The sequence below is a fragment of the Protopterus annectens genome, chromosome 9.part0 (assembly GCF_019279795.1).
Source record: "Protopterus annectens isolate FY-2018-M chromosome 9.part0, PAN1.0, whole genome shotgun sequence".
NCBI classification, from domain to species: Eukaryota; Metazoa; Chordata; order Ceratodontiformes; family Protopteridae; genus Protopterus; species Protopterus annectens.
The window spans coordinates 15237160-15264187 of NC_056743.1; the positions used below are offsets into that span (position 1 = coordinate 15237160).

Sequence of the window (27028 nt, forward strand, 5' to 3'; positions counted from 1 at the left end):
TTGGATCTCGACTGCCTTTCTCTGTCCTTTTCTTTGCATTTGTTATGTACTCCAGTAGTCAGATTCTATCCAAAGACATTTCTGGGTAGTTAAATTTGTTTCTAAAATACTTTGATGCAAAAATATACAGACGCTTAATAGTGTGTTGGTTAAATCTATCACAAAACCGACAGCCAGGCACGTTGTGATCAGGGCCTAGGCAAGGACTACAGTATAAATGGAAATCCTTATGAGGTATTTGCTTCCCATAAGTAATGCAATTATTAACTTTTTCTGACATCGGTAAAAAGCAAGAAAAAAGTTTCGCCAATGGGGTACTTAGCTTTAGTGAAGACTTCGGTTCTGAAACTCAAACTCGAATATTTCAGTAGTCGGCCGACCGGCACTCGCGAAATGCTTCTGCTTCGGGCACTGCGCAGCAAGAAAGACTAAAGAAAATGGCGTCGGCTGCATGTTTTATACCCCTGACGACCTGACGTCATGGAAGAGAAGACAGCAACCAAAGCAGGACCCAAGACTTTGGAATTCAGGCTGACTGATGGCAACCTGCCAGCAGATTACCAAATATAATGACTGCAACAGTGAAACACGAAGAACATCATCGAAGTTTCATAACTTCGAATGTTCTAATATCGACCCCTATTCAGCAAAAGCTGAAAACATCGAACATACAGAACAGTGAATTTTTTCCTAGGGAAAAACTTTGCTGTTCCAAAACACATACACACAACACAAGCACACCAAACAAACAGCAATCCACACACATACACCTAAAATCTTACACCTAACCCTACACTAAACAATACACACACCACTAACTATCCACTTACCTTAACCCAAACCCTAACCCTAAGGTCCGTCACTATCACACACTCACCTCACCCGCGTCCTAACTCTAACTCACCTACCCCACCCTAACCCTCACGTCCACACAATCGCACATTTACCTGACCTGCGCCCTAACTCACCTAACCTGTCCTAACCTTCCCATCCACACAATCGCACACATACCTAACCCGCACCCTAACCCTAAATCACCTAACTCGCCCTAACCCTCACATCCACACAATTGCACACATACCTAACCCGCACTCAATCGCACACTTACCTGAACCCAACCCACCACAGCGCTGAAAATACCGAAGCAACATAAATGGACAACCGAATTCTTTCCCTAGGAAAAACTTTGGTTTTCTGTTGCTTTGATATTTTCAGCTTTCGCTGAATAGGGGTCACTATTAGAACATTCGAAGTTTTGAAACTTCGATGTTCTAATGTAGACCCTGATAGTTACACATAGATATGTCTTAATTTTCCACTTATAATTAGACCACTAGAACCACTTCTTTGTAAATTACCATAAGCCTTTTTAATTTTATTTTTACTTTTTGACAACCAACTGCATTTTGGGGCAAGGTGACTGGCATACACTTAGGACCACTTCATATTGCAGTCTTTTATCAGTGCTTCAACTTGGTAATCAAACAAAAATTAATTTGACTTGGACAACATATCCAAAGTTTGTGTGGGTCACTAACTCAAACTGTACCGCTTTTATGTCATTATAAAGGAAAAGTTGTACTTACCACAGTAATGCAGGTTGCAGTAGTCGATTGTCTTGTTTGGGGAATCGACAACACACCAGACCCCGTCATCATCACTGTCAGGGTTCCGACAATAATTCTTCTCCAGGATGAAATCTTTTGGAAAGTTGGCCCTTTCTCCAATTTCTAAAGCTTTTGGAGAGTTCCATGCTAAGCAATTGAGCCCAGAAATAGTGACATTTAAAGTCCCATTGTAGCGCATTCCTCTGTCTGGTACACACTCCCCTTTAGGAGAAGTCGGTGCTATAGAGTTCGTAACTGCTTTGGAAGTGGTCCCTTGCGCACCTAAGCAAAAACAGTAATGAGTTTTTAATTCACTGACACATTGTAAGCTTATGCATAACATAAACAGCCATGAAAGAGAAAGTGTGTTGAAAACCATGTTATTCTGAGTTCAGTTCCACCATTAAACTAAAATCTGCTCTGTATATAACTGTCCACAGGTTTTGTAATGTCATACTGCTGCACTGTACATAGCTATGGAAACTGATATAAATAAGACCTTACAAAAAAATATGATGGCACTAATCATGTTTTACCATTACATTATGATAATTTAATTACATCATTATTGTTTAATCTCTTATTTATACAACAGGTTAAGCAAATATTTTGCAGTACTGAACGTTTTACTTCTTTGCAAAAAAATGGCAAGAAAATTTCTTGTCAAATGAAAAATAATATTCCCAGAAATGGCAAGTATTACTTTTTGGGAATGTCTGGTGTAATGTCTATATTCCAAGTCTGGGATCACAGTATTAAAAACTGTTACTTACAAAGCTGTGTTTGCACAATTAAACTGATGCACATTTATATGTATGCAGATTTTTTTTCAAACACTGTTATTGAATTATCACTTGTGGCATAGGCAAATTTACATTAACATAAACTGAGTGGCGCAGAGCTACAGTTATCCCAATCCACAAGGGGGGATCCACCTTGGATCCCGGAAACTACCGTCCCATCAGTCTGACAAGCCTTATCTGCAAGGCCATGGAGCGTATTATCATGGAACTTATAAACAAAGACATTGGCAACCTTCAAACACTGGACCCCACCCAGTTTGGGTTTGTGAAGGGCTGATCTTGTCTCCTGAACCTGATTGACTTCTTTGAATCAGTCTCCAGAGCCATGGACAAGGGTAAGGTGGTCCACACAGCCTATCTAGACCTTGCCAAGGCCTTTGACACCATCCCCCACTCTGGAATCATAGATAAACTTAATAAGTTGGGCATTAATCCCTATGTCACCCAATGGGTTGCTAAATGGCTTACTGATAGAACCCACACTGTAAAAGTAGCCGACTCCAAATCCAGCTCCAGACAAGTGACAAGTGGAGTACCTCAGGGTTCAGTCCTGGGGCCGCTCTTGTTTGGCATCTACTTCTCTGAAGTACAGGTCAACACTAAGGGACCCTGGCTAACAAAGTTTGCAGATGACTGCAAACTGGGAGCCATTACTGAATCCCCAAATGATGTGGATACTCTACAAAAGGGCCTTACAGAAACAGATGCTTGGTGCCAGAGCCATGGGCTCAAGCTCAATGCCAAGAAATGTATTGTTATCCCTTTGGGAAAAACATGTATCCATGAGCTACCATATAGGTGGCAGTACACTAAACACAGAAAGTGTGATAAGAGACTTAGGGACATAGGTGGACAGTGGTCTCACCTTCGATAACCACATCGCCACAACAGTCAGGAAATCCTTCTATGTGGCACACCTCATCACGAAGGGCTTTTCATCCAGAAAGGAGGTCATTGTCCCACTGTACTCATCCCTCATTAGACCCATTATAGAATAACGCCCATTTGGTATGTACCTCTCAAGACAACTGCAACAACTGGAAAGGCCTCAGAAATACCTCACTAAAAGAATCACAGGCCTAAAGCAGATGCCCTACGCTGACCACCTTAAAAAACGCCAGCTATACTCTGTCGCATATCGTCTACTCAGAGGCGATCTCTGCTTAACATACAAGGCCATGTCAAACCCAGAGCTATTGGACATGCTACACTTAAAGAAATCCCAATCCTCAGAGCTACACGCCCAGGGATCTAAACCTTGTCATCACAATAAACAAAACATGCTGGAGGGATAGGTTCCTGACCCAGAGACTCCCCAGACTCTGGAATAGATTGCCCATACATGTCAAGCAGAGTGCCTCTTTGGACCTCTTCAAGAGGAACCTTGATGATTGGATGGGAGAAAGGAAATTCACCCCAGGGATCACGTCAGTCGCCCTGCTAGACAGGGGTCCAGGAAAGTAAATAATGTGGGAAGAAATAGCCAGGGAATTGTTATGGCTAGGCTTGTATAGGCCCTAGGGCTGATAGCCTAGTACCAACCTATGAACCTATGAACCCATGAACTATATTATCAAAACAAACATTATAATTCACATATATTGCTATACATCACATAATCTAACCGATATTACATAATTTATTTAATTCATAGGTTCATAGGTGTGTACTAGGCTAATGGCCCTGGAGCCTTTACAAGCATAGCCCATATGATTACCCTGGCATTGTGCCACCCGACCTTAGTTTCCAGTGCCTCTGTTGAGTAGAGCCACTGGAGTGATCTCCGGGGTGAATTTTCTATTTCCCATTCACTCATCATAATTTCTCTTGAAGAGGGTCAGTGAGGTACTCTGTTTGACATGCATGGGAAGTCTATTCCATAGCATGGACAGTATTTGGGTTATGAACCTGTCCCTCCAGCATGTTCTGTTAATTGTGGTAATGAGGTCGAGGTCTCTGGAGTGTGTGGTGTTGAGGAATTGGGATTTCTTTAGATGTAGCATTTCTAACAAAGCTGGGTCAGACATGGCTTTATAAGTCAAGTAGAGATCACCTCTAAGTAGGTGATATGAGACAGAATAGTTGGGAGTTTTCTGAGTCTGTCCATATAGGACAAGTGTTTAAAGCCTAGGATCCTCTTTGTGAGGTACTTTTGCAGCCTTTCCAGTTGTTGCAGGTGTCTAGTGAGGTACATGCCAAATGGGGCATTGTACTCATTGACTGGCCTAATGAGGGAAGAGTAGAGGGAGACAATGACCTCTTTCTTCCCGGATGAAAAGCTCTTAGTAATGAGATGTGCCACATATACGGACATTCTGACCACAGTGGCAGTGTGGTGATCAAAAGAGAGGTTGCTGTCAACCTGTGTTCCCAGATCTCTTATAACACCTTCTGTGTTTAGTGGACTACCATCAAAGTGGTAAATCATAGGAACTGGGTTTTTCCCAAAGGGGATGACAACACATTTTTTTGACCTTGAGCTTAAGACTATGGTTCTGACACCAGTCGTTGGTCTCAATAAGGCCTTTCTGTAGGATGTCAACATCACTTGGGGAGTTAACAATAGCTCCCAACTTGCAACCATCTGTGAACTTTGCCAGCCAGAGTCCCTTCGTGTTGAATGGACTTCTGAGAAGTAGATACCAAACAGGAGAGGACCCAGCACTGATCCCTGTGGGACTCTACTCGTCACCGATTGGCAGTCTGACTTGGAGTCAGCTACTTTCACACTGTGGATTCTATCTGTGAGCCAGTTTGCAGCCTACCTAGTGATATAGGGGTTGATGCCTAGCTTAGTGAGTTTTTTTAATTCCTGAGTGAGGAATGGTATCAAAAGCCTTGGCCAGATCAAGATAGGCTGTATAAACCACCTTGCCTTCATCCACAGCTCTGGTGACCGACTTAAAGAAGTTGACCAAGTTGACCAGGCATGATCCAGAGTTTGGAGTTTCCCTATATCCTTGCTTATTAGGTCCATGATGATGTGTTCCATAGCTTTGCATATCAGACTTGTCAGGCTAATGGGGCGATAGTTCCCAGGGTCTGTAGTCACTCTTCCTTTGTGGAGAGGGATAACTATAGCAGTGCGTCATTCAGTAGGGACAAAGCCTGAGGTGAGGCTGTGATTGAACAGGGCACACAGGTGAGGTGCCAGTTCACTCTGTAGTTCATGTAGAACACAGCCAGGGATATTGTCAGTTCCCATTGAAGCTGTATTCTTGGCCTTGGACAGTGTTGTTTTAACCTGTGCAGCAGTAATACTGGGTGCCTGGCAATCTACTGGTATTGTGATTGGTCCTTTGGGCGGTAGAGAGCGGTAAAGTTGGCACTGAATCTGTCGGCCAGTATATTGGCAATATCTGTTGGCTCAGTATAGGAGGTACCATTGTGCAGTAGCTTAGAGCAAATCTGGATATTGTCATGGAGGTTATTTACATAACTATAGAAGGCCTTGTGGTTGTCTTTACTATCTGCTGCAATTCTGTTTTCATAGCTAGCTTTAGAGGACTTGATGAGGGATCTCAACTTTTTGTTGAGGCTAATAAGGGAGTTTTTGCAGTCTTGGGACTTTACTTTATTCCACATCAGTTTCCTCCTTCTGTTGTAGAGTTTGTTTATGGCAGGGGACCACCAGATTAGCTGCCTTTTTATGGATGTGAGCATCTTGGTTCTGTTGGGTAAGGTGAGATCCATTCATTTGTGTATGTGCTCATACAGTGCATTGGTGTATGATTCGGTGGTCATGCAACTTTTCTCCATTTGTACAGGTGCCGAGAAATTAGCCACCTCTGTTTTTAGCAGCCCAAAGTTAGCTTTGGAGTAGTTTTTCATGGTGGTTACCTTTGCGGGGGGATGTGGATTTCCAAAGTGATTAGTTTGTGGTTGGATCTAACCAGGGAGGAGTTGAGTATTGGTGTAGAGCAACAGTTGCCCATGTTAGTAATGACCAGGTCAAGGATGTTGCTACCTCTAGTGAGGGTAAGAAAGAGCTGGTCCAGGACATTGGAATTAATGAATTCCAGGAAACGTTGGGCAAGTGTATTGGTACATAAGTAGTTCCTGTTTTTTTAAACAAGAAACAGCTTCATTAAGCCATCATTTACTACCGAGGCAGTCATACATTTATATAAATGAAAACAAACCACACTGACACAATCCTAGTCGCAAGCATTTTACATGAAAAATCATATTGACACACTCCCAGTTGCAAACATTATACATCACTTATAATCTACTCAACCTTTCTCACTCAAACATTACATAGCTCATTTAAGTCCTGCTGCCTTTTAGGCCTCGTTCCTCTCTTGTATGTATTGTTTCCACAATTCCCATTTTTTCCTATGTAGTTTGCCCCAACCCTTTTCTAAAGATCTCAATTCCAGTTGTTTTATCTCTTATTACATTCGCTACTTCCAGTATAGTTGGTTTAGATTTTGATTTCCATCTTCTAGTAATTGCTTTTTGGTAGCCACCATTATTAGACACAACAAGGCCTTACCATCATACCTCTCAATCTTTTAGAAGAAGAAATCTGGACAAAGCCATGCATAAAAGTGGGACAAAGTCCCAGAAATAGGGACAATTTTTAAATATTGCTCTTTCAAACTTAGAAAGTGGCTAGAAAAACTGGGTTTTCATTAGCATGAATTTTCCGAAGGGTATGAAGTCTGAAACTCAAATGACTGTCATTATTTTCTAACTTCAGTCTTTAATAAGTTGCCACTAATTTGCCAGAAAACCACAATTTTATGAAAAACAGACCAAAAGTATGGGGCAGAAATCTGTACATTTGAAAGGTATTCTTACCATGTCTAGGCAATTCTGATTCTGTATCATAGCTCAGAAAAATCATCTCCCACATCAGACCAGTCTGCCCACCCAGCATCTCTGACAGTGCATCCCGCAGGGAATCCTTAAAGTCTGCCAACTCACCGCACTCCCATAAAACATGTTCCTGATTATCTCTTTCTTCCTTCCTCTTCACACCTCCAACATTTGCTGTCTACCTGAGAAAAAATTCTCTGGAGTCAACTTAGAGCATCTATGTAAAAATTTCCAGGCAAAAATCCTAAATCTTCTAGATGTCGTTGCATATTTGAGAGATGTACATATATCCTCCCATTGTTTCTTTGTGAATTGCTTGTCCAGTCTCTCTTCCCAATCCTTTCTATCCTCCTCTGACTCTTATAGTTATAGTGCAATATTTTATGCTCTACTAATTATCCCTTTTTTAATGGCAGTTTCTGTTCTAGATTCTATTAAAAATTCCACCAGTGCTGGCCTTTCATTTAGGACCACCTATGTCTTTCTCCTTGCCAATACTATGATATCAATCGTTCACAGGGAAGGTAATCTTTAACTTGCAGCCCAAAAAAAAATCTTGTTGTCTTACCATCCTATCAACTTTCCTTCTCTAGTTATTTGCTTCTAATACCTTGGTTCCTTTGCCAGTTTTCTCCAATAAGTTCTGGCCCCCAATTGCCTACTGTCTGTATACTTATTACAGTCATCCCTATTGGCAGAATCTCCTTTATCCGTTCCCATGTTGGTTTGGTTGTTAGAATACTTTCTGCTAATTTATGGACATAATATTCTGCATGATTATTGTTAGTCTCAAAGGCCTTCTTCCAAAATCCCAGTCTCTCCTTGTTTCTTGAGCTTCATTCATCTAAAATCCCAGTCTATCCTTGCTTCTTGAGCTTCATTCATCTAAAATCCCAGGCTCTCCTTGTTTCTTGAGCTTCATTCATCTAAAATCCCAGTCTCTCCTTGTTTCTTGAGCTTCCCCTGTGTTTCATCATCATCCCTTTCCACTTTAAATGACCGTTTTCTGCTTGTACTATGTATAGGAGTCTTAACTGTGTAGCTCTGAAATGCCCCTTCAAATAGGGTAATCCCAATTTGCCCTGTTCTACTGGAGAATCATCTTATCCTACTCGGCTCTTGCCATCTTCCACTCCCAGACAAAGTCCTTCAGCTCTTTATTAATTGCTACCCACAACTTCTCCGCTGGTTGATAAAAATATGCCTGACTTATTTAAAAGACAAAAGGGACTAAAAACATTTTAGCTGCTTATATCTTACTATCCATATGCATATAAAAGGGGCTTCCATTTTCTCAGTTTTTGTATTATCTTTTGTTTAGTCTCTTCCCACATATCCTTAGCTGCCACACTAGAATCATTTTAAATCCATACTCCTAAATATTTCATTTTATCATATCACCATAAATATGGGTATTCCTGAACCAGTTCATGTGTGAGTACATAATTTACCACTATTGCCTTTGTTTTAGCTTCATTAATTTTGTATCCCGAAAAGATCTGAAACTGCCTCAAAATGTTCCACAACACTGCAATGTCTTTTTCTGGTTTTGTCGGGTATAAAATAATATCATCTGCAAATAAATCCAGCTTTTCTTGATCACCATACCAATCATATCCTTGAATTTCGGAGTCCCTTATTTTCTTTGCCAGTGGTTCTAAATATAATGCAAATAAAAAAAGAAGAAAAATATCTCCCCTGCCTGGTTCCTCTGCTGAAACAGAAATTATCAGAGAGGATCCCAACCATTTTAACTTTCACCTCCGATCCCTCATATATTCTCCTAATCAACCTTATATTTTTTTTTAGGAAATGCAAATGCTTAAATTGCCCTGCACATAAAGTCCCAGCTTACTCTGTCAAATGCTTTCTCTGCATCAAGACAAATCAACAACAATGCTATTTTCTTACTTTCTGCTTCCCTCTGGATCGTCAGTGTTCTGTTAATAGGTTCATAGGTTCATAGGTGTGTACTAGGCTAATGGTCCTGGAGCCTTTACAAGCCTAACCCATAAGATTACCCTGGCATTGTGCCATCCGACCTTAGTTCCTAGTGCCTCTGTCGAGTAAAGCCACTGGAGTGATCCCTGGGGTGAAATTTCTATTTCCCATCCACTCATCAGGATTTCTTTTGAAGAGGGTCATTGAGGTGCTCTGTTTGACATGTATGGGAAGTCTATTCCATATCTTGAGCAGTCTCTGGGTTATGGACCTGTCCCTCCAGCACGTTCTATTGATTGTGATACTGAGGTTGAGGTCTCTGGAAGGTGTGGTGTGGAGGGATTGGGATTTCTTCAGATGCAGCATTTCTAACAGAGCTGGGTCAGTCATGGCTTTGTAAGTCAAGCAGAAATCGCCTCTAAGTAGGCAACATGAGACAGAGAATAGTTGAGTTTTTTAGTCTGTCCATGTAGGACAAATGTTTAAAGCCTAGGATCCTCTTTGTTAGGTACTTTTGCAGCCTCTTCAGTTGTTGCGGGTGTTTAGTGAGGTACATGCCAAATAGGTCATTGTACTCGATGACTGGCCTAATGAGGGAAGAGTAGAGGGAGACAATTACCTTTCTTCCTGGATGCAAAACCCTTAGTAATGAGATGTGCCACATAGAAGGACTTTCTGACCACAATGGCAATGTGGTGGTCACAAGAAAGGTTGCTGTCAACCTGTGTTCCCAGATCTCTTATAATGCCATCTGTGTTCAGTGGACTACCATTGATGTGGTAATTCATGGGAACCGGATTTTTCCCAAAAGGGATGATGACACATTTTTTGGCATTGAGCTTAAGGCAATGGTTCTGACACCAGTCGTTGGTCTCAATGAGACAGATACTGGACCCCCTTAGAATGACACCCGAAACTTAGCCAATTGTTGAAATCAGTCATTTTCTGCTTGCACTGCGGTATCATTCTGGGTGATGGTAGGGTGCTGCTCAGCATTTGAATGTTGTCAAATGTTTGCCTCCCCATTCACAAAACCTCACTGATCCACATCTATCAGCTTTGGCATTACTTTTGTCATTCTTTTAGCCATTATAGACATGAACACTTTATAATTATGGTTTAGTATTGAAATGGGCATGTATGATAAGCCACGGTGTTGCAGTGGTAGCGTTGTCGCCTCACAGCAAGAAGTTCTCCTGTTCGATTCTCAGCTGGAGCGCCTTCTGTGTGGAGTCTGCATGTCCTCCCCGTAGACATGCGTGAATGGGCATGCCTTTGTTGAAGGTTGGGCATTGAGCTGGCACCTCAGCACTGTAAAAATCTACTGCCAATCATTAGCGGACCGGAGTTTCGCTGTGGCAACCCCTAACTGGGAAAAGCCGAAAGAAGAACATTGAAATGGGCATGTATGAAGCTGGATGTGATGAATCCTTACCCTCTTAAGGTAATACAGCTACCACTACTTTCTTCCAGGAAGGTGGTACTTCTCCTCTTCAGATATTGTTAAACAAAACCTTCCAGATCGTTATCAGTTTTTTCCTCCTAACTTCTAAACTTCTACATGAATACCATCTATTCCTGGGGACTTTCCTGTAGATTGGTTATACATCTCAATTTTTATCTCATCTCCTCCCATCCTAACTATTAGCAATTGAGCCTCATCTACCTCTAACTTTGGCATATTTAATTCTTCCATAAACATATCCATTTGCTTTTTCTTGATTTTCATATTTATCTGCTTTATACAGACTCTCATAGAATTTCTGAAATATTTCTAATACCTCTACAGGAACTCTTGTTACCTTCTTTGTTACAGACTCCCTAAGTCTGGCAACAACCCTTTCTACTTTCTGTTGCCTGAGTTGTTGTGCTAAAAGTTTTTTTTTTACTCAAGTGTTATCATCAAAAAACAGTTGCTTAACATCAGTCTTTCTAAGCTTGTGCATATTATTGAGGTAATCCCTTATTTTCTGTCTAGCATTCTGCAGTTGATTCTCTTGTTCTGTGAGATTTCCCCTATTCTGCAATATTTTCACATTTGTCATTCTCACTAAATAATTCTTGTTACTGCTTAACCACAGCTCCTTCTCTTTTATTTCCACCCTATTTTTAAACTCCACCTTAACTTTATCCCACTCCCTAGCTATATTTTCAGAAGAAATGTCTATCCTGTCTAACAGCTCCTGAACAGTCTCTACTACCCATTCCTTAAATTCCTCTCTTTTTAACAGATAGGTGGGAACGTACCAATGCCTCATTTTTGTTTCATTAATCTATGTTTTTATTTTAGCTACTATTGGTGCATGACCTCAAATAGTTATTGGGTGGATATTAAGACCTTCTATTAAATGCACATGTTCTGGTGAAATGTAAATTCTGTCTAGTCTAGCCCAGTTTTTTAAATCTTGGGGAATAATACATAAATTCACTCTGAACTCCTATTACTGAATTCATATCTTCCATGCCAAATATTTTCATAAATGTCTTAAAAAATCTACCATCCTTTGTTATATTTTCCCTTCTGGACATCCCTGACACATCTTCACTGCTGCAAATTAAGTTCCAGTCTCCACTTATAAGTAATATTCCTTGCTGAGAGCTGATTATTTCTCCCAGAATTTTCTTAAGCTCCATTACAGCAGTTTTAGGCTGAATGTAAACACATACCAGTGTAATCCTCCTCCCTTGCCAGTAGCTGCTTAGCACTACAAATCTGCCACTATCTTTTTTATCTTCTTCTATCACTATTGGAACTCCTCTTGCAATTAATATAATTACTCCTCTTTTTATTTGTCCCAGGTATTCCAGTGAATAACCATTCTAAAAGTATTCCTTTATCAAATTCACATGTTCAGTTCTTTCTAAGTGTGCCTCCTGTAACATAGCTATTTGCACTCTACATGTTGAATATATTTCACTGCTCTTTCTTGTTTGTATTTATCTGTGGGGCCATTTACATTTAAAGAAATTAAAGAAAGCATCATTGCATTAAAAAGTTATTATTCACACCTTTTATGTGTACTACCTTTTTTGTTAAATGTCTAGTTCCAGCTTTTGTGTTACATACATACAATGACAGTTTGAACTTTCATGCAGTTGTTTCCTGTCATAGGAAATAACTGGGCTATTTGCCCTGATGCCCTTATAAGCCTAGCCAAGAGTTTAGCCCATGTTTAGACAAGTCAGCACCCAAAGCCCCTGTCCAGCAGGGACACAGGTGGAATCCCAGGGGTATATATTTATTTTTCATCCAGTTATCCAGGTTGAGCTTTAAAAGGGCTAATGAGGAACTCTGCTTGATGTGGAGAGTGAGTCTATTCCACAGATGGGAGTCTCTGGGACACAAATATGTCCCAATCAGCATTACATTTGAGCCTATGTCAAATCTTATAAAACTTTTTGTTTTACTGAAAGCCCTCAAACAAAAAGAAAGCACACCCCTAATACCCCCCAAAACCTATTAACTTAATATTAACACACAACACTATGTACACCTTTAAATATTGAAGTTTTACCCTAATAGGAACAAAAGTCCCAAACTGACAGCCATAGTCATAGACTTGAGTTAACCTAATAGAAAGGTTATCCATGCTAAGACGCATAGTGTAGCCTGTGCTTCTACTAAGTGCTGAGTGGGGTTCTCTTATCTTTATAAGCTCTCTCAGTTTTTAATTTCTCCAAATCCCTTGGGTTTCTAATACAATGATGGGAATGGACCCCATTCCTAAGTCAAAGTATGATTAAAGTTCATGAAATTAGTATTTTTTCATTCTTTGATGGGAAAATCCCTGAATGTTTTCCAAGAACATTAACAACCTTGGGAAAGCCCCTGAATGTTTTCAAAGAATGCTCTCTACTTTGTACTCTTAACCAATGTATCTTTTCTTTTTCTTTTCTCAACCAATCACTCTCTACCAGACTACAGACGGTTTCTCTTTTCAGATTATCTCTATGGAGGCATGAAAACCAGGCAGCCAGTTTCCCTTTATCAGATCTTTTTCCATGGAAATATGAAGACCAGCTGCAGAACTGTGACTGAGTTTATATGTATTTGCTAGAAAAAGCCTCATAATATTCAATGTTCATTTTCATTTACTTGCTCTCTCTTAAAACTTGTTAATAAATCAATCTAAGGTCTTTAATCCAGTCACTTCCCCAAGCAAGAATGAGAAAAGGCACATTTTTTTTCTTTTATCATGCTTTTTAACCAGGCTTTTTTATATACTGCAGTGCCTACAAGAAGAGAGAGAGAAGGGAGAAAGAAAAGAAAAAAAGAACTGCAACAACTGTTTACCATCCCTGTTACTCTTAAAAATAACTGAAAAAACTTTACTTTATAGCATTTAAAAATAACCACATGCCACAAAATTCATACTATTTAAGAAAAAATCTTTACTTACAGTTAACTTTCACCCTCCTCTTGCTCTCTTTGAAGCCCTTTTCCAAACATTAATGACATGAAATAGGGCATTGCTTTAGAGCCCACCACAAGTAAAAAAAACTGAAAAAGTTCAATATTTACAATTTTTCTTGTTCTGTCACATTTCACAAATATAATTACTGCATTGTAATCTCATATTAAAATACTGGTTGTATTACTATTCATCTCCGAAATCCTGTCTCCGCTTCATTTCCAATGTACTCTTAATTATTTTAGTCAACTCTCATGCTCTCTTCCTTCTCTTCAACATTTTCCATTGAAAATTTTGAAAAGGTTTCACAGGTACAGTCTCTCTCTCTGCTCTGTGGTCTTTATTACTAGAAGGACAAGAAGCAGAGGCTCCTTCTGTTTCACAGCTTACTTTTTGTTGGACAAACTTTTGCATTTCCTCCTTGGCATATACTTCATCAAAAAACGATTTTGTCCCTCCAGAAAAGAATACCTTGTAGACAGCTGGGTACAGTGATTTGAATCTCACATCTACATCTCAACAATCCCTGAATAGGAGAATACATTTGCTTCTCTTCTGTCAGGTGTACAATGAGTAGTCATTCATCACAAACCCTCTGCTGTCTCCCACTTTTAGTACTTTGTCCTTCTGACACAATTTTGTCAGCATCAACTAATTCTGCTGGTAGGATTGCATCTTTACTATTAAAGGTCTAGGTTTCTTTCTTATAGCCAGGTTTGGAGCATACACACAATATGCCCTTTCAACTACCAACTCCTGCTGTGGAATACCAGTCCAGTTGCTTATTTGTGCTTTCATAAAATGAATGCAGTCTGTTCCTTCCAACTTCTCTGGTATAGCTGAAAATCTCAGGTTTTCCCTAAGTGCTCTGTCTTCTAATTCTATTATTTTTTGAAACATCACTTCCTGAGCAGTCTCATATTCAGCCAGCCTTTCCTTTATTTTGACCTCTGATTTTTGCAGCTTTATCATCTCATCTGAATATCTGTTTTAAAACTTCTTCCATTTTTCCAGGCTTTTGTTGTTTGTGTTCATATTCTTCATCAGTGAGTGTTTTGTTTATTTTAACCATGTCTACATGCAGTTGTCTTGTATCTTCCTGTAGGTTACTGGAAGTCATCCCTGAAGGTTGTATTGCTTTTTGCTGAACAGCTGCAGAACTCTCCCCAGTCAGTGTTTCTTCCTCACTTTTTCTAGCTGATTTTTTCCAGGTATTATGTATTCCTTAATTCCTGGCATCCAGGCAGTGCACTTACTAGTCAATCAGTGAACTTTACCCATAAACACAAGTCTAGTGGCCTTCTCTGCTGAGTTTCTGTTTTCACACTGGTAAATCTAGAAATAAGCTGTTACTCGATGTGCAGCCATCTTGGAAGTCCTACATATGAGGATTTCTAACATTTTAACTAAAACTTCAATACTTCATATCGTAACTCAAATTCTTTGCTCAAGAATCAAAAACAAATCCAAAAATAATGAGGGGTAAATGCCCAAAACCAGAGACAATTTTAAAGTATTACTCTAATTCACTTAGAAAGTCAATAGAACAGAGTTTGCATCAACATACATTTTCTGAAGACTAGGACACATAAAACTTTAATGTCTGACATTACTGACTGACTGTAATCCTGAGACAGATCAAAATATGAAGCAAAATCATGGACAATTGAGAACTATGTACAAACCTACTTCATGATCTAACAATGGGACATTTCTAGATCTTGTTCCAAATGTGACTTCACACAACAAATTCAACATTTATTTAATCACGTATTCATTTCTGATTATCTGCTTTATATTATTCTGGGTTGTAGAGTAGCCATAGCACATCCTTGAAACAAGTGAAAGACAGAAAATCTGCTCTGCAGGGGAAGCCAGTCAATAACAACATACAAACACCTATGTGTACGCATGCAAGCATGCATGCAGAGACACACACACACGCACACACACACACACACACACACACACACACACACACACACACACACACACACACACCAGATAAACGTAAGCAATTTAGGGGATCACACCTACTGGCATGTCTTTTTCAACGTGGAAAGTAACAGAAACCCAGCAAAATGTGACATCAACATGTGGATTACATGTAGACACTACAAAGAAGGTACCACCACTCAGTAATGAACCAGAAAACCAAACACTGTAAATCAGTGGCACTAACCCCTGTACCACCAATGTTTCTAGTTCACTAAAATAATTTTAACCAGGAAGTAGAAGCTAGCTTACTGAAATAATTTTAATCTCAATTAAAAAAAAACACGTAATATTTGTCTGGCAATGAAAATAAATGATTATTACGCACGGTCCAGTACCTCGCTGTGCTTGGGCTTGCTCTGTGGTCCGCCTGCCCCCAAATTCCACCTGCTCCCAGTGGTGCTAAACTTAAAGCTCTAAAAACCACTTCCCCCTCAACTATAACCTATCAAAGATAACCTCCTAGATCAAACCACCTCCCCTGCCTGCTACTAGTCTTCCTAGGCTTCTTAATTTACTCCTGCTTCAAATACAGTTCCAACATAATGCCCCAGCCAGGCACTATGTTACCCCTCAAAATACTGCTACTATTTTCACTGCTACCTCTGTTACTCATTCCATATCTCCTCAGCACCGATGAAAATCAGCCCTACCTAGGTGTCCACTACCCAAAATCCCAAACTATCACTACATCAATATCAAACAATACTGACCACTTCATAATTCCTCACATACCTGACCTCACCATTCCAAAAAACTACCAACTGATTAGACTCAGGTATATCAGCCCCAAAACGAAACATTACCAAAAATGTATAAACAAAATTATGAAACTCACAGTTAGCTTACATTACAGCCTGACAATGGATGGAGACATCCACCCAAACCCTGGCCCATTCCCCACCTGCTGATTCCAGTTCCCAAACTAATATTCCTTCTAACATAATACTGGCTAATAGGTCCCCTTAATTATTTCCAGACCTGCCAACTAAATATCAGAAGCATAAACAATAAGGTCCATAATCTGCATACCTTTTTAGCACTTTACTCCCCCGATGCATTATGCCTTATGACAACCTGGCTAAAACCAGTAACTAAAGACAATGAGGTTAATACCACCAGGATACAACATACTTAGATTAGATCGTACTACTAGGAAGGGTGTGGGGTAGCTGTACTGTAACAATGAGGCAATACCACCAGGGTACGACATACTTAGATTAGATCATACTACTAGGAAGGGGGGTGGGATAGCTGTACTGTAACAATGAGATAATACCACCAGGGTACGACATACTTAGATTAGATCGTACTACTAGGAAGGGTGGTGGGGTAGGTGGACTGTAACAATGAGGTAATACCACCAGGGTACGACATACTTAGATTAGACTGTACTACTAGGAAGGGTGGTGGGGTAGCTGTACTGTAACAATGAGGTGATACCACCAGGGTACGACATACTTAGATTAGATCGTACTACTAGGAAGGGTGGTGGGGTAGCTGTACTGTAACAATGAGGTAATACCACCAGGGTACGACATACTTAGATTAGATCGTACTACTAGGAAGGGTGGTGGGGTAGCTGTACTGTAACAATGAGGTAATACCACCAGGGTATGACATACTTAGATTAGATGGTACTACTAGGAAGGGTGGTGGGGTAGGTGTACTGTAACAATGAGGTAATACCACCAGGGTATGACATACTTAGATTAGATCATACTACTAGGAAGGGTGGTGGGGTAGGTGTACTGTAACAATAAGGTAATACCACCAGGGTGCGACATACTTAGATTAGATCATACTACTAGGAAGGGTGGTGGGATAGCTTTACTGTAACAATGAGGTAATACCACCAGGGTGCGACATACTTAGATTAGATCATACTACTAGGAAGGGTGGTGGGATAGCTTTACTGTAACAATGAGGTAATACCACCAGGGTACGACATACTTAGATTAGACTGTACTACTAGGAAGGGTGGCGGAGTAGCTGTACTGTAACAATGAGGTAATACCACCAGGGTACGACATACTTAGATTAGATCGTACTACTAGGAAGGGTGGTGGGGTAGCTGTACTGTAACAATGAGGTAACACCACCAGGGTATGACATACTTAGATTAGACTGTACTACTAGGAAGGGTGGTGGGGTAGCTGTACTGTAACAATGAGGTAATACCACCAGGGTACGACATACTTAGATTAGACTGTACTACTAGGAAGGGTGGTGGGGTAGCTGTACTGTAACAATGAGGTAATTCCACCAGGGTATGACATACTTAGATTAGATCGTACTACTAGGAAGGGTGGTGGGGTAGCTGTACTGTAACAATGAGGTAATTCCACCAGGGTATGACATACTTAGATTAGATCGTACTACTAGGAAGGGTGGTGGGGTAGCTGTACTGTAACAATGAGGTAATTCCACCAGGGTATGACATACTTAGATTAGATCGTACTACTAGGAAGGGTGGTGGGGTAGCTGTACTGTAACAATGAGGTAACACCACCAGGGTACGACATACTTAGATTAGATCGTACTACTAGGAAGGGTGGTGGGGTAGCTGTACTGTAACAATGAGGTAACATCACCAGGGTATGACATACTTAGATTAGATCGTACTACTAGAAAGGGTGGTGGGGTAGGTGGACTGTAACAATGAGGTAATACCACCAGGGTACGACATACTTAGATTAGATCGTACTACTAGGAAGGGTGGTGGGGTAGGTGTACTGTAACAATGAGGTAATACCACCAGGGTACGACATACTTAGATTAGATCGTACTACTAGGAAGGGTGGTGGGGTAGCTGTACTGTAACAATAAGGTAATACCACCACGGTGCGACATACTTAGATTAGATCATACTACTAGGAAGGGTGGTGGGATAGCTTTACTGTAACAATGAGGTAATACCACCAGGGTACGACATACTTAGATTAGACTGTACTACTAGGAAGGGTGGCGGAGTAGCTGTACTGTAACAATGAGGTAATACCACCAGGGTACGACATACTTAGATTAGATCGTACTACTAGGAAGGGTGGTGGGGTAGCTGTACTGTAACAATGAGGTAACACCACCAGGGTATGACATACTTAGATTAGACTGTACTACTAGGAAGGGTGGTGGGGTAGCTGTACTGTAACAATGAGGTAATACCACCAGGGTACGACATACTTAGATTAGACTGTACTACTAGGAAGGGTGGTGGGGTAGCTGTACTGTAACAATGAGGTAATTCCACCAGGGTACGACATACTTAGACTAGATCATACTACTAGGAAGGGTGGTGGGGTAGCTGTACTGTAACAACGAGGTAATACCACCAGGGTATGACATACTTAGATTAGATCGTACTACTAGGAAGGGTGGTGGGGTAGCTGTACTGTAACAATGAGGTAATTCCACCAGGGTACGACATACTTAGATTAGATCGTACTACTAGGAAGGGTGGTGGGGTAGCTGTACTGTAACAATGAGGTAATACCACCAGGGTATGACATACTTAGATTAGATCGTACTACTAGGAAGGGTGGTGGGGTAGCTGTACTGTAACAATGAGGTAATTCCACCAGGGTACGACATACTTAGATTAGATCGTACTACTAGGAAGGGTGGTGGGGTAGCTGTACTGTAACAATGAGGTAATACCACCAGGGTATGACATACTTAGATTAGATCGTACTACTAGGAAGGGTGGTGGGGTAGCTGTACTGTAACAATGAGGTAATACCACCAGGGTATGACATACTTAGATTAGATCGTACTACTAGGAAGAGTGGTGGGGTAGCTGTACTATGGTCTCCCTACTACCATCCCAGTTTAATAATGCAGAAATTCTTATTACCAAACTAAAGATTAACAATAACAAATGCATAAACACTGTCTGCATTTACATTCCCCCAGGTGATAATCAAACACCCTAGAGCACATCCTTTATTGGTTATCCAGTACCTACCCCAAGAAACTATGTTGCTTGGAGATTTTAACATTGATTGGAACACCTGTTTCTCAGAATCTCCTACAACCCATATCAACCTACATGATTTTACACAGCTCATATCCCCCCCCCCACCACCACCATGATAGGCAAATCCAATAACAAAGACAGTATCCTAGATTGGATATTATCAACAGCCACCCCTGTATGCACAAGTCAGGGACCCTCCCAGATGACCTAAGTGACCACTTACATACGTAGATTATCAAGCACAAGGTGGACAACCCCCACCAGACCACCTTTAAAACCATCAGAAATAATAAGAACTTCAATTCCACCAATTTTCAAAATGAAATTAAAGCTTTCAATTGGTCAGTCCTAAAGCACCTTTCACTGGACAATGCGGTAGCACAGCTGGTCAGTCCTAAAGCACCTTTCACTGGATGATGCGGTAGCACAACTGGTCAGTCCTAAAGCACCTTTCACTGGACGATGCAGTAGCACAACTGGTCAGTCCTAAAGCACCTTTCACTGGACAAAGCGGTAGCACAACTGGTCAGTCCTAAAGCACCTTTCACTGGACAATGCGGTAGCACAACTGGTCAGTCCGAAAGCACCTTTCATTGGACAATGCGGTTGCACAATTGGTCAGTCCTAAAGCACCTTTCACTGGATGATGCAGTAGCATAACTGGTCAGTCCTAAAGCACCTTTTGATGGACAATGCAGTAGCACAACTGGTCAGTCCTAAAGCACCTTTCACTGGATGATGCGGTAGCACAAGTGGTCAGTCCTAAAGCACCTTTCACTGGACAATGCGGTAGCGCAACTGGTCAGTCCTAAAGCACCTTTCACTGGACGATGTGGTAGCACAAGTGGTCAGTCCTACAGCACCTTTCACTGGACAATGCGGTAGCATACTTTAATTCCTAAAGCACCTTTCACTGGACGATGTGGTAGCATACTTTAATTCCTAAAGCACCTTTCACTGGACGATGTGGTAGCGTAATACTTTAATTCCTAAAGCACCTTTCACTGGAAGATGTGGTAGCATACTTTAATTCCTAAAGCACCTTTCACTGGACGATGCGGTAGCATACTTTAATTCCTAAAGCACCTTTCACTGGACGATGCGGTAGCATACTTTAATTCCTAAAGCACCTTTCACTGGACGATGTGGTAGCATACTTTAATTCCTAAAGCACCTTTCACTGGACGATGTGGTAGCATACTTTAATTCCTAAAGCACCTTTCACTGGAAGATGCGGTAGCATACTTTAATTCCTAAAGCACCTTTCACTGGACGATGCGGTAGCATACTTTAATTCATAAAGCACCTTTCACTGGACGATGCGGTAGCATACTTTAATTCCTAAAGCACCTTTCACTGGACGATGTGGTAGCATACTTTAATTCCTAAAGCACCTTTCACTGGACGATGTGGTAGCATACTTTAATTCCTAAAGCACCTTTCACTGGAAGATGTGGTAGCATACTTTAATTCCTAAAGCACCTTTCACTGGACGATGTGGTAGCGTAATACTTTAATTCCTAAAGCACCTTTCACTGGACGATGTGGTAGCATACTTTAATTCCTAAAGCACCTTTCACTGGACGATGTGGTAGCATACTTTAATTCCTAAAGCACCTTTCACTGGACGATGTGGTAGCATACTTTAATTCCTAAAGCACCTTTCACTGGACGATGTGGTAGCGTAATACTTTAATTCCTAAAGCACCTTTCACTGGACGATGTGGTAGCATACTTTAATTCCTAAAGCACCTTTCACTGGACGATGTGGTAGCGTAATACTTTAATTCCTAAAGCACCTTTCACTGGACGATGCGGTAGAGTACTTTAATTCCTAAAGCACCTTTCACTGGACGATGCGGTAGCGTACCCTTTCACTGGACGATGTGGTAGCGTACCCTTTCACTGGACGATGCGGTAGCGTACCCTTTCACTGGACGATGCGGTAGCGTAATACTTTAATTCCATATTCCTTACTATTCTTGATTCTCATGCTCCTGGTCGCTCCATTAGAACCAAAACAAAAACTGCTCTGTGGCTCTCAAAAGAGACCAAATCTAAAATCATAGCTAGAAATAAGGCATGGGACAAATGCCATGCCACAAAAGACCCACTAGATCAACTCAGATACCAACAGCTAAGGAATCACAAAAAATCTGTTATACTAGACAAAAAAACTTCTACTACCATCTTCAATAAAAACATCACAAACCTCAAATGTTTTGGGCAGGAATAAACAAACTTCTTCACCCAGGCTAGTCCTCCACTCCTACCCTGTCAGCTTCCAATCATAAATCCCCAGAGGTTATTGCAAATACCTTCAATAGTATCTTCACAGAGACTATCCAATCCCTAGCCAGCCAACTGGCACCCAGCTGCTCCATCCCAAATTCTGCCACAGCCAATACCCCACTCTCTTTTAGCTTTCAGCCTATTTCTACATCATTTATCAGATCTCTAATTACAGATTTCTAAAAGAAATTAAAACCAACTACTCTAGCAGCTGATCTCCTCCCACCAGAGTATCTGCAAAAAGCAGCAGATGCCATAGCATACCCCATCTCCATCATAATCAATAGAACCTTATCTGAAGCTGCCATCCCCTCCATTTGGAAAATATCTCATGTAATACCACTCCATAAAGGAGGCACTCCTTCAAACTGTCAAACTTTAGACCCATAGCGATTCTGTCACCATTGGCTAAAATTATGGAAAAGTGTGTCCATAAACAACTTATGCATTATCTTACCCAGAATAAGCTGTTGGCTAACTCTCAGCATGGTTTTGGGCCAAACCACAGTACCACCTCATTCCTCCTGTCCTTCTCTAACACCACAAACCATAATCAAAATAATAACAAGCTTTCCTCAGCCCTCTTTTTAGATCTCTCCAAGGCCTTCGATATGGTCAACCACCAAATACTCATGCACACCCTTAAGGCATTCTCACTAAACAGCCATGTGCTTCAATGGTTCCAATCTTACCTGTGTGGTAGACAACAAGCCATCCTATGGCAGGACTAACTATCAACCTTTCTACCCGTCACCCTAGGTGTCCCCCAGGTCTCTATACCAGGACCCCTTCTTTTCTCTATCTTTATTAATGACCTTCCCACTGTCATCCCAAATGCTACCTGTACCCAATATGCGGATGACTCTACCTTGACTCGTTCAGCCACCTCCCAGACAGATCTAATGACATTAACCTAGAATACTTTCAATATAGTTGAAAACTGGCTGTCTAACCGTCAGTTGATATTAAACCCTAACAAAACAAAGTTGCTTCTTTGCTTCCCCACTTGTAAGTCTTCCTCACTGCTCTTTAACATAACATCTAATAATGGTACCATTACCCCCCACCTCAGTACTCTGCACCATAAAATCTAATAATGGTACCATTATCTCCCCAGATGCGCAACCCAAACTCTTAGGCATCACAACAGACACCACCCTCAAATTTGATATCCATGTCAATCAAACTATCAAAACCATTAACAAAAAACTTGACTCCCTCTATAAGATGAAACCTTTCCTTACTCTATTTGCAAGGACTGCTGTTGCTCATTCCCATCTACTCTCCACACTTCTCTACACCGCCCTTCTACTCACTAATTTGAACAAATCTGCTCTTAGCAAACTCTCCAGTTGTTTTAACCATATTGCTAGATTTGCAACAGGCATGGCATATAGAACCCACCACTGTCACAACCTAAATCTTCTGGGTGGCTAGAATGGCCTAGTCTACTTCAGTACAAGCAGCTTATAATTGCCCATAAAGTTCTCAACCACCCTGATAATACACCTGTACTTAAAAATATCATCAACTCTCATAGCAACCTGAGGTCACTTTGCTCTTCTAATAAACTACTGGTTCAACCATCCAAAATCAACAACTCTGCTGGGGACTCGCTGTTTGCAAAACCTAGAACTCTCTTCCTGCTGATCTTACTCTTGAACCCTCTCTTACTCAGTTCAAATAAGCCTCACACTATACTTTAAAACTCACTGGCTATGTCCTTGTTCAAAACGTGACTAGATCCTCCTCTATAGTCTGTAATCATATAATATTGCCTAGTCAATTTGTCAACACTGTTTTAAAAATGTATGATTATGTTACCTGCTTGCTCAAATGGAGCCAGTAAACTGTGAGTAACTTGTAATCATTTTGTGATTTTTACTGTATGTTCTACCTTGGAGCTTTTCTCCCTGGGCCTCCACTGAAAATGGACATGTATCCAGTCAGACTATCCCGGTCAACAAATGTAAAATAAATAAAAAATAAAGTAAAATTATTAGCTAATGTCATTACACTTCCACAAATAAACATCCCAAAATGAAGGTACTCACAGGGTTCATTTTGAATATAATACGGGAGGATGTACTCCACCAGTAAGCTACTATGCAATAATTAATGATAACTGTTACTCTCATTAATATTTGCCTCCAAGCATGAGAGAAGGTTTTAGTTAAAAAAAATTGACATGGTACTACTGTATTTAATCTTGCACAGGGTTTTTTGCAAGAAGTACATCTACCTGCCATTATCAAGAATATCTTCTATATCACATTATGTTAACACATCTGAAACTTTTTGGACTTACCTCTTTGTGTATTAACAGAATACCTGGCTAAATGCAAATGTTTCTTAAATCTATGTATAGTACTAGAACTATACAGGTTCCCTACCATTTTTAATTTGATGAGACAGACAACAGTATACAAAGTCTACACTTGCACTTATTACTAATGCAATCATTTTGTCATTTCTTGATCATATAAAGCAGCACAAAAGGGTAAAAAAGGACTTCCCCTTATTACTGAGATTTTTAGCTGAACCTTTTTATAAATAAAATAATATAGTCCAAGAAGTAAGCCATACTAATACTTTTCGGCTTACCAAAGATATTTTTGCTGAACAGAGTCTGGAAGATTTTTTGGTTACAAAGTTATTTTTAAACAACTTTACTAAGTTGAACAAAAATGTAGAACACAGCACCACAGCAAACCAATAAAAAGCAAATGGCATAGGGCAATATAAAATCCAAACAGACTTGTATTCGAACACAGGTGCGAATATCAACTTGTGCATCAATATTAAGGCTATACAGTTCTTTTTGTAGTTTATTAATGTCTTCACAAATTTGTTGCTCTATAGGTACAAAAAAGTCAATGAGCAACTTAATATAAGAAAAACTTGTCTCTGAATTAATTCTTTGCCATTTTGCTAAAAGTTCCGGATAAGTTGTTCCAAATGAGGGCATATTCAGTACCCTCAGCCCTCTAGGAACAACTTTCAACACACAGCAGGCTTCAAAATGCAGTCTCTGACACTGAAGTCTCTTTAATTTATATAACTGATTTTCCAAGTGTTTAAACAAGTCTTTCATGTGTGCACTTTCTTTATGCTCAGTTGTTAAACTGTGTGCAGACAAATCCATATTCTCAGTTAACAAAGGATTACCTTGTATATTTAAGAAACTTTGTAGTTACCTCCTTTGACGAAAGTTGCCAATAGAATCAGCCTGTGGCACGGATTCTGCATTTATGGTGATACTTTCAGCCATGTCAGTCAACAACAGCACAAGACAGCAAAGAAATATGATAAGACAAGTCCTGCTGACCACAAATTTTTATGGTTATTGTATCTGCATGTTTTTTATTGGTAGATATTTAATTGATTGTATTTTAAATATTTGAGATGTTGCTGGTTTTTTGTATGGTCTGAAGAAGCGATTTTGTAGCGAAAGCTCTCACCTGTGTTCGAATAAAAGTCTGTTTGAATTTTATATTGCTCTTTGCCATTTGCTTTTTATTAGTTTGCTGTGGTGCTGTGATCTACATTTTTGTTCATTTTATTTGGTTTGTGGTTAAACACAGCTTTGTGGTCAGCAGGACTTGCTTTATCATACAACTTTATTAAGTTATCATTTAAGATGTAGGTAAACATACATCAACAGAAAAGAAAACAATCCATACCAAGGCTTTTTCCTTTTACTTACAGTATTCATCACCTTTTCTTTTTTATAACTATCATCAGTCAGATATTACATAATTTGCTCAACTGCTTCCTTCCCTTAAACTTCACTCCTTCTCCTGAACATTATTCTGCATGCATTATTCCCACAATATCCATTTATATCTATGTAATTTGCTTCTTCCCTTTTCTAAAGATCCATATTCCAGTACTTCTCTTTAATAATATTTAACACTTCAAATACAGTTGGCTTAAACATTGATTTCCATTTTCTAGTAATTGCTTTTTTGGCAGCCAACAAAATTAAACTTAAAGCCTTATTCTGTCTAGGGAATTCTGACTGTGTGTCCCAGCTCAAAACAATTATTTCCTTAGTCACAGCCATTTGCTCACCCAATATTTCTGACATAGTACCATGTATAGAATTTCTAAAAACTGCCAGCTCATTACACTACCAAAATGTATGTTCCCAGTTACCTCTTTCGTTCCAATCACACCTACAACATTTGCTATCTACCCGAGGACAAATTATTTGCAGTCTACTTGGGGTATACAAATAATGATCCAAGCACTTCCAAGTAAAAATCCAAAATTTTCTGGGGTGTCTTGCATACTTGGGAGCCATAGATGTGTCCTCCCATTGTTCTCTTGTAAACTGCTTTTCCAGTGTCTCTTCCCAAGCTTTTCTAACCTCCTCTGTTTGAGCCTTATAGTTATCATGTAATATTTTATATGCCCTATTAATTATCCCTTTTTTAAAAGCAACATCTGTTCTAGATTCAATTAGCAACTGCACTAAAGCAGGTCAATCACTTAAGATTCCACTATCCCTTTCTCTTTGCCGATACTCTGATATCAATCCCTGGCAGGGAATGCAGTCGGCCTCATCTACTTTATCACCTTTCCCTCTTGATTACAAAGCCGTTTCAGAAATACACATTTCTTTCCTTAAATATATTTGTTTCTAAACCTTACTCTTTGATAAGGTATTCATTGCTCTTCTGAGTTTACTGTGTATATGCACACGTAGATTGTGTACGTGTATATCATGGTGTGCATATGTAAGTTACTAGTATCGTACAGATAGCAGGTTAGCATTAAGCATTAACTGTGTATATGCACACGTAGATTGTGTACGTGTATATCATGGTGTGCATATGTAAGTTACTAGTATTGTACAGATAGCAGGTTAGCATTAAGCATTAGCTGTGTATATGCACACATAGATTGTGTATGTGTATATCATGGAGTACATATGTAAGTTACTAGTATCGTACAGATAGCAGGTTAGCATTAAACATTAACTGTGTATATGCACACGTAGATTCTGTACGTGTATATCATGGTGTGCATATGTAAGTTACTAGTATCGTACAGATAGCAGGTTAGCATTAAGCATTAACTGTGTATATGCACACGTAGATTGTGTACGTGTATATCATGGTGTGCATATGTAAGTTACTAGTATCGTACAGATAGCAGGTTAGCATTAAGCAT

The 27028-nt window shown here is 40.0% G+C and overlaps 1 protein-coding gene across 1 annotated transcript in view; it reads right to left on the reverse strand.

The window, feature by feature from the left end:
- Positions 1-27028, reverse strand: part of F2 (coagulation factor II, thrombin) — a 1266023-nt gene that overhangs the window by 787371 nt on the left and 451624 nt on the right. Inside the window, exon 7 of the mRNA XM_044082527.1 lies at positions 1587-1889. Coding sequence (XP_043938462.1) covers positions 1587-1889 — 303 coding nt within the window. The remainder of the gene's footprint in view (positions 1-1586; positions 1890-27028) is intronic.